Below are 13,498 nucleotides of genomic sequence, written 5' to 3'. Positions count from 1 at the left end.
TTAAGCTGTCTCCATTGCTGGAAGACTCTGAACAACTATTTGAACATTCTCCTTTAGCTAGAATAAAAATAGTGCTCTTATTAAATATCACCCTTATGTACCCTTCATTTTTCAGCTTCCTAGAATATGTTGTCACCCTGTTCAAATGGCAAGTTTTAAAATATTTATTATGTTTCTCCCAATATATTATTTTCCTTCAGCATTTAGATATCTGATTACCTGTGTTTTATGACAATTTTTATGACATTATTTTCATGAATTTCTTTATGAGATTTTGAAGTTTTTGTAAGAAGTTACTTTTTTTCAATACAACCAATTAATTTGATTTCTTGCTTCTGGCCAACATTTTTTTTAGAACTATGCTCAAATATATGTTATTTATCACTTCTCTCCCACCCCCAAATAAATTTTGGTGTTAATTTTAAGTAGGCAATTATGTACATTATATGCTCTTGTTGGGAATTCTCATCATATTAAGTTTCTCAGAAGCCTTGAACTTGGACTTGAATATTGGAGTTTTATCTAGTGTGTCACAAAAGGCATTTAAGCCTATTTTTCCGAGGAAATATGTATATCAAATATATCAAATTTTATATTTTTTCAGAATATCATTGGAAAATATTTTTAAAAGGCATGTATTATTATCTGAGGGATATTATCCAGATGTCTTACAAAATCAGAAGTCTAAAGAAAATTTTGTTAATTAAATTGTATTTTTTTAACTCAAAATACAGATGTGTTTTTTCAAGTGATGAAAATATAATCTTTTATGTTTACTGGCTGAAAAGGAAAAACAAGGTAGGGAAAACATTTGCATATATTCATGCTATACAAATGGAGATCCTTGTTACCATAACGTTTTTTATTAAAATATATTATTAATAAAACTTATGAGCAATTCCCCTGAAATAAATATTGTGCTTCTGTTTTGTTAGAAATCATTCACTCCTTTTATTGAAAAATGTCCCCAAATTCTGGCAAATATAAAAACTGAACAATTTGCAATGTAAGTGGACTTCAAGTGTTAAAACACTAAGATGGTGTCAGGAATGTATTATAATAAATGTAAAATTTGGGTCTTGTTTAATTGATAGAGAATATTGCTCTATGTCTGAAACAACAGCTATAAAAATAGTAGTGGACTATAAATGGCTATTGCATTGTTATTTGGTATTAAATGACTAGAAATCTCTTACTATGTAGTATTTGATATATGTCATACTCAAGCAACACACCAAATTTGCACCTACAAAAATCATTTAACCATCTGCAATTCATTCTCTTAAGAGGTATGATTAAGAACAATCTCATTTTTCTATTTTCTTCAGATCTTCTTAGCTCATGCTACATTAGTAGTTATCCTGTAAATATATTATCTGCATAAGCAATTCTGAACATGAGCAAATATGTTCTTTCTGCTATACAACAATGCAACTGCATTATTTGGCATTACTAAACTGTGAAAGAGAAAAAAAATATCTTTGAGTTGAAAATCTTAACTCTGTGTCTGTTTTATTAAAGAAAAGCAGACTTTGCTATATATCATCAGCAAAGCATCTTTGAATGGGGAAAAATAAGCTGAACTAATGAAAACGAGAGCCAAGAACAGCTGGAAATGTGATTTTTTTCCTTAAATCTATGAATAATATTCAAATTTCTTGTTAGAAATATTCATTCAATAAACCTATTTGTGATTGCTGAAGTTATTTTTAAATAATGACAGCCTGAAGGAACCTAAAACAAGTCATTAAATCCATTGGGATTGGTGGCTTGATCTCATTTCCATCCAGACGGAGATAGCTAAGATGAGGTCCATAGTGGAAGGAATCTTGTTCTGCAGCCAGTGTGCCAGGGGTAGGGCATATTACTGAGACATTCACACCTGTGGAGGCAAAAGGAGCATGAATGAATGAATTGGAACACAAGAGTCTAAGGGTGGGAAGACCAAAAAACATAAGAAATGGTTCTATGAGAGGGTTAGTCTCCTGGACTGTGAAACTAGAAGAAATAAAACTATTTTTGCCCACCTTGGAGGTTGTGCAAATCTATTTTATAAAAGTTACCCTGAAAAAAAATCAGCAATTTATGTCTAGTCATCTCACTCCATATTCAATCATACTTAGAGCACTAGAAAGGACATATTGTTTAATGCTGTTATGAAAATAAAGGGGTATAAGTTATATCACTTTTCTTCTAGCTTGCAGGAAAGATAAGGCATGCATGGATTACTTAGGATGAGACAGGTAGTATTTAGGGCCATAGCTAGAGATATTTCATGACTGATAATGAATGAGTAGGTGTCTGGGTGGATGGATGGATAGATGGATGGATGGGTACAAAATCAGTCTATTATTAAAGCAAATGTTTGAAAATTATGGTGGGTGGGCTATGATGACTACAACTGAGAGGGGGATCCTACGCTTCTGAAATACAATCTATATGAATGTAAACTCAAGAAATATCTTAAAAAGGCAACATTTCAAATTAACAGTATATGATAACAAGATTTTGAAAAAGTACAACTAATATAACTTTAAATGTGTGATACTTGTAGAAAACAACCTTAAATTTCCACATTTAAAAGTGTTTAATTGGAAAGGAAACATTTGCCAAGGATTGAATTACAAAGAATGTAAGCCAGGAAATATCCCATCAGCCTTTTCGGATGGTTAAGATGTGAGAAATCGTGCACCTGCCTTGGATCAGAGCCTTTGGATCAGTGCCTATGCTGAGATTGAGGAGTATTCAGGAGAGAAGACTGCTAAACAAGCCAAATTTAGCAAAATGTGTGAAATAGCTGATCTTACCCTCAAAATGTATATATACTGCCTTTAAATCTCATTTTAAACTATATTTGTGCAAGAGATCTTCTTTCAGGAGATAAGCCCTGCCAACATGGGTTATGACCCTCCTTTGTATTATGTTGGTACATGGAGAGTCATAATCTATTGAACGTTTCATGCTTACAGCAAGGGTATTTTGCCAGTCTGATCTGATGTCATTTTGTGGATTCAATTTGCTAAAAGTAATGACATTTGTATAGCAGATTTATATTCATTGATCCTTTTTTTCTTTCCCACAAACACCATCACCCCTGACATCACAAAGCCTTTGTCAGGTAATAGTGTCCTCCCTACTTGGACACTGTGATAATGTTGGTCAGACAGGTAGGCTGGGTGCACAGGAAAGTGGCAGGGCTGAGTATCATTCTAACCCTTTTCTTACCACACCAGGTCTCTTCCCTACTAGAGAGAATGGATCTCTTTAGTCTTTAAGGTGTTCAAGCAGATAAATACGTATTTTCATAATTTTGAGTAAGAAAAGTTAACTGTCCTGTAAATTCTGAGAACTCTTCATATAAAAGCTATGTTTCTTGGAAACCACTCTTTAACAACTGGAGTAGATCATGTGGCCAGAAGAACTGAGCACTTTAACAGTTATAACACAGTATGATATAATGTTTGCCAATAATGCTAGCCAGGCAAATTTTTCTTTTGCGTTTGTTTTCTTGCAATATAGAAATGACTGTGCTTGATATCTCTATTAAGAGGAAAATGTATTGATTTCTCTTTGTTGATGTTGCTGCTGTTAAAATTATTTTTACCTCTATGAACTGGTATTTTTCTTAAGTATTGATTCTGAGCAATGAAGAAAAATGTGCTGAGATAGATGAGTGAGAGAAAGGAAAAAAAAATAAAAACCCTAAACTGGGAAGCCCTGGCTGGGCTCAGGTCCTGGCTAGTCTATTTGCCCTCAAGCCTTGAGCAAATGGCTTTACCTGTTTGAGCCTCAGTTTCTTTTTCTTCAGAAATTACTAATCATACACAGACGGTTCTTGCAAGGATTAGTTCTGGTTCTCCAGCAGCACCAATACCACCTAGTAACTAAATGTGTGGGTCCCGTGCCCCTCTGGAGCAACTGAGTCAGAAACTAAGGGTGGCATCCACAAGCCCACATTACAGAAGTTCCCAGAGGATTTTGATATACAGAAAGGTCTGAGAACAATTAAAAAATACAAATACATGAGAAAAACACTGAAAAACTCTCTGAAACGTGATTAGAGGAAGAAGGATCTAGTCTTTGTGTAACTGTATGTGATTATATAATAGCCCAGAGGATCTGCTCCATTGCCTGCTGAATTTTTCTACCTCCCCTCCAAAGCATCCTCATTCTCAAATTCTCAAAGGAAACCCTAATCCACAAATAGGGCTTTGTGTAAAGTCACTTTGAATGAACTTCACACATTAAATGTCTATGGGGAAGACATTTGTTGTTGTCAAATAAGGAAGGCACCTGTAGAAACAGAACTGTCATTAGGAAAACAATACACATATTTAGATCAATATTGACTGTTGTTCTATTTGGTTCTAAGAAACAGACTCAACAATTTCCAACTTTTTTCTCTGTTACATCTTTTGCTTTTGACTACAGGATTCAACAATGTGTCCCATCACCATGGAAAAAGAACTGCAGTGGCAGCAACTGGCTTGTTAGTTCCTGGATTTTGTACTCAAGTGTGCTGTTAGGAAAAAAAAAATCTTGAATAACTGAGTCGTATCCAGTGGAAAAATAGTCTATCCCTATAAATGGGATGTTTATGTGATTATTTGCTTAAAGGGAATTTTAGTGTACAATAACCAGGCAGCACAAGCTTCTGACTATTTTGTGGTATTTTCCTATAAACCATCTGACTTGTCCTCACTTTAGAAATGTATTTTACAAGGTTGTTGGGGAGAAGTCTCCTCAAAATTATCTTCTATTTTGTTTTTTGTTTTTTTATTAGGTTTTTTAAGTCTTATTTATACATACAAGAACTGGGATATAGGCCAGAGGTGTGTGTGTGGGGGGGGGGGGTGAAAGGATTCACCAGAGACAGAATGGGGAACAGAACAGGCAGACTGGCTGAAATACACTGCTGAGGGGAGCAGCGGGTGAGTCGAGAGGTCTGATCCATGTGGGTAGCTCCCGGGCCGGGGATCAAACTCATGCTGCAGAGGCTGTGGATAGCTTCACAGTGCTGTGCTTAACACCTTGCACCACCAGGGAAGCCCTATCTTCCTATTTTGAATCCTTGCCAGATGTGTACCACTGCCTCATGTGAGCAGACCAGGCCACTGCCCACTATGGAGATGCCAAGTTTGTCTTTCCAGGGCTCTAGTCTCTCCTCTCTGTAACCTTACTTCCCTTGATGATTTCTCATCTCTCTCTCCCTCTCAAAAGCTATTTGCAGAAAAGAAACAGGCAACCTTGATAATTACTGTTATTTCTGAGGAATTACCACATTCCAGCGGCATTTGTTCCCCTGAGCAAAGTCTTAACAGGATGTGTCCTCATCACATGGTCCCCGGGTTAGCAATCCCCCTGCCCCCTGAATACAATGTGCTCCAAAGCTGGAGAAATCCATGATCTAATATCAGAGCCTCTAACTAAGGTGGCACCTGTAGCAGCTGTGCCTCAGTTTCTAGGACCTAGGTGCCCCTCTGAAACCACCTTAATGACAATTCTATTACTATTTATGAGGTTGACTATGCCTGAAACACTTTCTTAAATAAATCTACCCAGAGAGACAGAGATACTAGTGTCTCTTCAAAGTAACAGAAGATAGAGACCTATAATTTCTCCAGTAGACAATGGCCTTCTGTTATTTTCCATTTTTTCAATCTGCAATTTGAAGGTTTGGAATTTTGAGTTCATTGAGACTGCCTGAAAATAGAAAAATTTGAAGATACACTGCAAAAAAACTAATCCTGTTAGTTGGGGGAAAATAACTCAAGTACTAATCTTAAAGAGAACATAGAATCAAGGTAATGATCATGAGTATATCATCAAAGACACACCCTCATAGTCACTTACTTTTAATTCTGTTATGATCGAGGTGGAGGTGCTGCAGGCGGGTGCTGATTCGGGGAACCTTTGTGAGTTGATTGTGAGACAGCTGAAGATCTAGAATCGATGATACATCAAAACCTCTTGAAGGGAGACCTGCATCTGATAATTTGTTGTGATTTAGTCTCAGGAAAGCCACTTTGGGAATCACATTGAAATAATTTTCTGGTATTTCTTCAATGGAATTGTTGTCTAGAAACAGTTGCATTGTATTAGCTGGTAATCTTGGTGGCATATTCCTCAGGGCATTCTTGGCCATATTTAGCTGCATGAGGTTCTTGAGACCCTTAAAGGTGTCTCTCTGAAAGGCATTGTCCAATAGTTTATTGTGCTGCAGGTCAAGAAGGGTCAGGTTCTCCAGATTGCTGAAAGTTCCTTGAGGAATTCGGGACACCTTGTTTCTAGCTAATTGCAATTGTTCTAAACTTCTTGGCAAAGGAGAAGGTACCTCCTCTAGCTCATTATCTTCCAGAAATAAGAAAAGTAGCTTTTTCAGTTGACTCAGAGCTCCTTTCTCAATTCCATAGTTAGTTATTTTATTCTTGTTTAGATTTATCCATCTGAGTTGGGTGGCATTCTCAAATGGCTTCTCAGGAATGGTCTCTATCAGGTTGTTTTCAAGATAAAGATACCAGATCCTTGAAGGAATAGCAGGGATTTCTTTGAGACCTCGATTTTCACAGTATAAAGCAGTAGGGAAACTCGGGGGACAGAAACATTCCCTAGGACAATCAAAGTCATTTTCATTGAAATCCTCTGGATCGTTTACCTCATAGACCTGTCTCACACTTCGAGTCCATACACTATCTGTTATAAATAACACCCACAGGATGAAACAGATTGTGGTTGCCATTATAGTACCTAGGATAAGGGATAAAACTGTGAGATGTTTGAAAATAGTGACCTCCAGATAACCATACACCAAAATGATCAGTTAACAACACTTTGGGGAATAGATAAACACGTCAACATTTCATACATAGATATCAGTGAACAAAATTTTATTTAGTAGGGGCTATATGCAAAGCACATTTTGCACACTGAAAATGACTCACCAACTTGTAGCTCTCTAGTTTCAAATTGAATTACAATGAAAACAGAAATGGAAAGTGAATTTTAGGAACTCTAAGTGCTTTTTCCATTTCCAGCTGTTTAATGCAAGGAAGTTAACCAAAACCCATAGCTGAATATGAGTAGCCAAAAGTGATCTTTTAATAACTCAAATTGAGAGTCTGTGTTGCTGCTAAGAAGTAAGCATATGCTTTTACTTTTCCTCCTAGATGAGAGGAACATCTGGATGAGATTTCCCAGGCTCTTTGGCCCCTAAACCAAAGAAATCGAGAGATCAAAGAACGTTTTAGCAGCTGTGGTAAAGGAAGGTTTTCCAGATCTGAAGAAAAGTGTTTGATTAATCTCTTGCTCTTCTGCTCAACTTCTTAGGTAAGTCTTATTTTGGGGTGCAGGGAAAGAATTCTAGTAGAAGTACAGAATAAAGTTGTTCAGCCAAGAAGTTTGAATTATGAACTCTGTATATTTCACAATGAGTTAAGTCATGTATTCAGCTATGGCTTTACTATGGTTGATAAACAACAAAACAAAGCAAAACATGTTTTGAATACAGGTAGAGTCCATATTTTCTGTAAGAAGGCAAACAAAACTAGGCTAACAACAAAACTAGGCTAACACTTACTAATTTATGATACTTCTAGAAGACATAAACCATCTCTAGTAGATAGCAACAATGTTATGAATACAATGAACTCTTCTAATAGGAAAAACTAATCTATACATATAACAGCAGATTTCATTCAACCAGTTAATAATAATGACAGAATAAATTTAACTGATTCCTTAGGAAAAGCAAAATATCACTTCATTTATGAAATGCTGATCTTTCAATTTTGCCACTGCATTCAGATCACTCACAAATGCAGAGCTGTTTCTGCAACTGTCAACGTTCTTACAACTTCAGAATTCTGCTCTGGTCATCTTCCAATAGAGACACATTAAAACAGTCCTTTGTTCAGAATAGGAATTTCCTTTAGTTATTGAGGCTGTCATCCTGCCTCTGATGAATCAGAACAATGAATTCTTTAAGAGTTTATAAAAATGCAAAATAGTTTACCTTACTGTCCAGGAATACACCGTTGAGTTCTGTATCTGGGTCTGTCGTTTGCTAAAAATCAGTTAAGGGAAAAAAAAAAAAAAAAAACCTTTAACTAAAATAACTTGCTTTTCTTTTATCCTTTCGAGTGTCTCATAAGAAAAAATAAATCCTACTCTGACCAGGAACACTTTTGATCTATGGCTTCCACTTTGACAGGGATTCAGGAGCCTGCTTGCTTACCTCAGTCCTCTTGGATCTTCTTCTTCCTTTGCTATTGGTCACTGCTCGTTCATGGTAATGGTTTGACCCAAGTTCCACTGCCAGGCTTTTATGAATCCTTCCTACTCTATATGCATCAGAGACTCCAACTTTAACCCCTCCAGTAACCACTGTACCTTGGTACCAGGCAGTCCAGCACAGAAAATTCTAATTTGAATCCCAAGAACCAATAGCAAAAATTCAGCACAATTTTCTCTGAATTCACATCTCTAAAGATGCTGCATTTTACTGATATGTAAGCTTCATCTACTAGCAGATTACTGAAGGCAGTTTTGATTTCACCTATAACACCAAGAGATTTTAAAGCATTTTCCCTAGATGCTCTTTTTAAAAAACTTAGATGCCAAGAGGTAAAGGTCAGTGTCTCTTGTTTGTATGGAAATTTGTTATTCTTCATATAAAATGGATGCTGGAATTATATTTAACTATAGTATGCTTGATGAAGGAAAAAATATATTTGAAAAACTTTAAATGAAAGCTGGTAAGCTATAGCTGATGCTGGCATGAAACATGGGATTATGCTTTATTTTATGGAAATACATTTTTGTACTGGGATCTTTAATCCAAGTAATTATTAAAATACTATTTTCTCATTAGAACATATGTTTTACATTTAGTCCTTTAAAGACTTTCCTACTGCTGCATGGCTACTTTCACTCCTTTAAAACACAAAGCCAAGATTATGTGTCCCTTCTAGTTCTCATATTTGAGGGGAAAAGTTATGCTTTTTGAGGAAAGACATAAAAGTAAAAATTTTATTTTTTCAACTATTAATTATAAACACTTAGTTTTTCAAAATTTCTCTATTCTGGGATCAGAAAGATTCATTTGTATGACTTATTCAGCATTGTTCACAAAATTATTATCAAGGACAGAAGACAATGAAGAAAAGAAAGCACTGTACTTCAAGAATCTTTTGTGAGCATTACCTCCTTCCTATCCTAAGGCAGGTCAATCAGAGCTCAGTTCTGCCATCTCTAAAGCAGTAGTGGACTACCTCACTGACCTGACTTCATCATAATGATTATGGAAATGTTAGTTTTTCTTAAGTATTAGACTTATACACTCAACTGGGAAATACATTTAAGTTTATGGACTTTCATAGATTAGATATGATTCAAACATGATCGCCTAGTCACTTTGAAGGCACACTCACATTTGAAGGGGATAAAAAAAAGTTACTGCCATACAACAATTATCTATCTCTACTACGTTTTTTTCCTTTTCCTTTTTTTTCTAAATCCTCAGGATATCAACAACAGATGATCTTCAAATCTGTACACCCCACTTCAGCTACTCCCTTGTCTAAATTTCCTGTTTGAGCCAAACTCTCATTTCTAAACTCTACATGTTCATTGTAGGAATATAGAAGAGCACACTGACATCCTCCAGTCTTTATTTCCTGTTCCCATTCCATTCATGACCCACCCACCAATATATGACTTCTAATCTCTGCACTTCCCTAAAGTATCTCTGATAAAAATCAACAGAGATCTTCATATTTATGAATCTATTGACGTCTTTTAGAGTTAGATTACTTCACGTGTGACCTTTGGTAATGTTGACCTTCCAATTTATTAGATGTGTCTCTAGCAACATTTGCTCCTAGTTCACCTTTAGTGACATCTATTTATATCCTGAAGCTGTTTCCACTATCATTTTTTAAAATATTTATTTATTTATGCATATAAGAACTGGGGTACAAGCCAGAGGTGCAGGGGGTGAGAGGATTCACCAGAGACAGAGTGGGGAACAGAACAGGCAGACTGACTGAAATATACCACTGAGGGAAGCAGTGGGCAAAGCAAGAGAGATCTGCTGCATCATGTGGGTAGCTCCCTGCCAGGCCGGGGGTCAAACTCTGTCTGCAGTCTGCAGATAGCTTTACAGTGCTGTGCTTAACCCCTTGTGCCACCAAGGAGACCCCTCTATAATTTTTTTGAAAAGTGTTTGTAGTGTTTAGCGATGTTATTCTGTGCCCCATGCACTTCTTGCTCTATATACATGCCCTATGCAATTTCAGTGTGTTAACTATACCAGCCCAGCCTCTAGAAGACCTGTACTCCATTACATATATATCCCTGCTTTCTAGTAAGCTCCGTCACATCTTTTGAAGGTGTATATCCCAAATAAAATTCCCTATACCCTTTTACTTCTAATTACTCTTGCCATTTTATACCTTTGAGTGATGCTCTCATCTTATTTGGTCTCCCGAATCAATCAGAAATCTGGAAATCATTCTTAATTCTTGCTTATCATTGTATGAACATATGATAACAGTCACATTTGAAAGACTTTAGTTGACATAAATAAAAATGACCATCTATAATGCGTGCCAGGTTTGAGATCATTGTTTCCAGACTGATACATAGGATGTTTCCCACTGTTAATATAATCTCTATCTGGATCTTTCTATTTCTAATACTAATTTATCTACCCTTCCCTGAATGCTCATTCTTGGAGGAAGAGTACTTAAATGGCTAATTGAAACTTCTTAAATGGAATTTCCATAAATCAAAAAGATGATGAAGATGTCTGAATCTTGCTGGCTGTTATAAGAATTAATGAAAGATGCTGGTCATTCTCATCTGACTTTACTTAAGAGGGAAAAATCTAGCCATAGGTATAAATGATGTGACTTAGATATTGTCTGTCTAATCATACATTTATATTTTACAAATCTGTGGGACTTTGGACAATAGTAGCTATTTAATAAATGAATCAATGAGTGAATAAACATATAGGCTATCACTTTGATAGCCATAGAATTTTTTATCAGCATAATTATGGAAATGGTAAGAGTGGAGAATCTTAGAAGTAAAAAAATATGTGTTCAAATTTTCCTTCTGTAACTTATTAGCTGGTTGGCCTTGCACAGTCTATTTAACCATCGAGAACCTACATCTACTCACAACACACCTGCCCTAACTACTACGAAGTTCAAGAACTTTCTGAAAGTCGAAATGGAGGTTATCTATGGGAAAATTTTATAATGAGAAAAGCTAAGGAGAACTTTTAATTAATCTTTTCAAACTCTTTCCTTTGACATATGAGGAAAGTGAGACCCAGAAATTCTTTCAGTAAAGAATGTGGTAGTGGGCATTCTGTTCTACCTGAAAGCACACTTTGTAAAACTTGAGATGGGGTTAAAGTATCGTGTTGTTTATGTTGTTTTAACTTTGTTTTCCTTCTTTTAACATTTTGTAATGTTTCCTATTTGTGCTTCTGCTTCTTCATATAAAAACGAGGATATTTTGCTAAACTGTCTTAGACTTATAAGCTTCCATTCCTGAAAATCACTAACATTTTAAAGATGAAGGCAATCCATGAGCATATAAAAGATATGAAACTATAGAAGCATCTACATTTGTTGGTCTAACATGTATTTTAGTAATGATCCCACTACTTGGGTAAGCTGTCAGAAACTATGTTTATGTACAGTGGATTGGACCTGGCTAAGATAATTTTATCTGACTAGAGCAATTTCAATCTTGTTTGATTAAACTCTGCCAAATAATTTAAATACATAAAAGAAGTCCATAATATACATAATTGGCAATATATATATATGCCTGTATAATTTAAAAGCATCAAAACACATTTAAATTATAGTGAGATACATTTAAGAAGACAAAACTACCGTAAAACTTCTGATAAGGAAAATTTCCAATCCTACCCTTTTCAGTGCATGTCTTATCCCCAAGAGGACGTTGTTTTTCAATTGTATTATGATTTCTTTCAGTATTTAATATTCTTGCTTATATACTTTTGTTTATCATCAGCTTAAAGCATCTGCTATTTTCTTATTAGGTAAGGATTTAACACCCTTGTTTAGTCTCACTCCTCATTCAACCGACAACTTATCCCTTCAATAACTTCTAATTTATGCATATCACATCTTTTAGTTAAATATTTATGACTACACTGTTATGTAATGCAAATATTGTTTATGTAAACAATAAACAGTGACTAGAAATAACAGATACTTCCTAAGATGTGAAGAAACCTCAGCCATTTACTAGAGGGGAGACCTTGAACAGATAATTATCTTTGCCTTAGTCTCCTCATCTGTATATTAAAGATAATGATGACAGTAATAATACCCACACACAGAGTTAGGATTAAAATAAAGTTAATATTTTTAAAGCATTTAGATATTAGGTTCACTTTGTTTTCTCCTGGGAGGTACTTTCCCAGGAATTCTGCATCCTCTTGCTGCAATCTAGTTTGCCTGCTATTACAATGAAAGCACATTTGGTGCATATAATTATATGCACTTCATGGCACATTTCAATTGTCACAATTAATAAGGGTGATAGAAATCCCCCCCTTACAATCTATGCAGAGGTGTTATGTTTGATGAGAGTAAGTGCAGCTCAAATATATCTTACATAACTGACATTTATTTGCAAGAGATTTGAAAAATTCATGAAATGAGTTTTTAATGTATGATTTCTTGAAACATTAACTAAGCTTATGGAGAGTATATATTACAAACAACACAAAAATCACATTGTGCTTAAACACTCTTTTAAAGGATATTTATGGAGATTACAACTGTTGCTTTCTGGGCCTGTGGGACTAGACCTTCTTTACCCTTCTCCTGGGTTAGATCCCTCATTACTTCTTGTATCTTGAGTGTTTTGTTCTTTCTGGTTAACTGCAGTGTTGATGGAGCAAACCTCTGATCACTTCTATGCACTGGTGACTTGTCCAGTTTTGATGAGAAGTCACATGTTTATAAATGTGTTTATTTAAATTACCTACTTAAGTACTATTTTAACTGAATAGTTTTCTAAGTTGAAGTAATAGTCCTTCCAAATTGTGAAGATACTTTAAAAAAAAAAAACCTGTTGTTTCTCAAGTTGAAACAGAAAAGATTGATGAAATTCTGATTTTTCAGTTTTCTTTCTCTTGAAAACATCTGAGGGGTTTCTCTTGATCTTCAGTTTCTGAAATTTTACAATATGCTGTTTTTTTTTAAAATCATTTCTATTTTTTTTTAAAAACTTTTTTTTTAGATTTATTTATTCATTTATACATGCACTGGGTACAGTCAGAAGTGCAGGAGGGTGAGAGAATTCACCAGAGCCAGAGCAGGGAGCAGAACAGGCAGATGGACAAAGTACACTGCTGAGGGGAGCAGCGCAGCAGGAGAGGTCCGCGCGCCATGTGGGACTCTTGACCGGAGGCCGGGGATCAAACTGGTGCTGCAGAGGCTGCGGG

At 35.6% G+C, this 13,498-nt stretch overlaps 1 protein-coding gene and 1 long non-coding RNA gene across 3 annotated transcripts in view; one reads left to right on the top strand and one right to left on the bottom strand.

Annotated features, from left to right (window-relative positions):
- Nucleotides 1-834: 834 nt before the first annotated feature.
- On the bottom strand, nt 835-8,321 carry KERA (keratocan). 2 transcript variants are annotated; one of them, XM_037513888.2, is made up of 4 exons: nt 8,234-8,321; nt 8,012-8,062; nt 5,854-6,747; nt 835-1,882 (listed from the first exon to the last, which is right to left on the bottom strand). In XM_037513888.2, exons 3-4 carry the CDS (start codon nt 6,737-6,739, stop codon nt 1,710-1,712), a joined length of 1,059 nt encoding a protein of 352 aa, XP_037369785.1. In that variant the 5' UTR covers nt 6,740-6,747; nt 8,012-8,062; nt 8,234-8,321; the 3' UTR covers nt 835-1,709. The 2 variants fall into 2 exon arrangements, with proteins under 2 accessions (XP_037369785.1, XP_037369787.1); XM_037513890.2 differs by lacking the exon at nt 8,012-8,062.
- The window catches only part of LOC119247442 (uncharacterized), a 54,940-nt gene continuing 48,620 nt past the window's right edge, over nt 7,179-13,498 (top strand). The window contains exon 1 of the long non-coding RNA XR_005125751.1: nt 7,179-7,326. This is a non-coding gene — a long non-coding RNA (uncharacterized LOC119247442). The remainder of the gene's footprint in view (nt 7,327-13,498) is intronic.

The sequence above is a fragment of the Talpa occidentalis genome, unplaced genomic scaffold (genome assembly GCF_014898055.3).
Source record: "Talpa occidentalis isolate TD23 unplaced genomic scaffold, MPIMG_talOcc4v2.1 talOcc4.16, whole genome shotgun sequence".
Taxonomy (NCBI): domain Eukaryota; kingdom Metazoa; phylum Chordata; class Mammalia; order Eulipotyphla; family Talpidae; genus Talpa; species Talpa occidentalis.
Note: the sequence above shows the minus strand (reverse complement) of the source record. Positions and strands in the feature narration are given on the sequence as shown.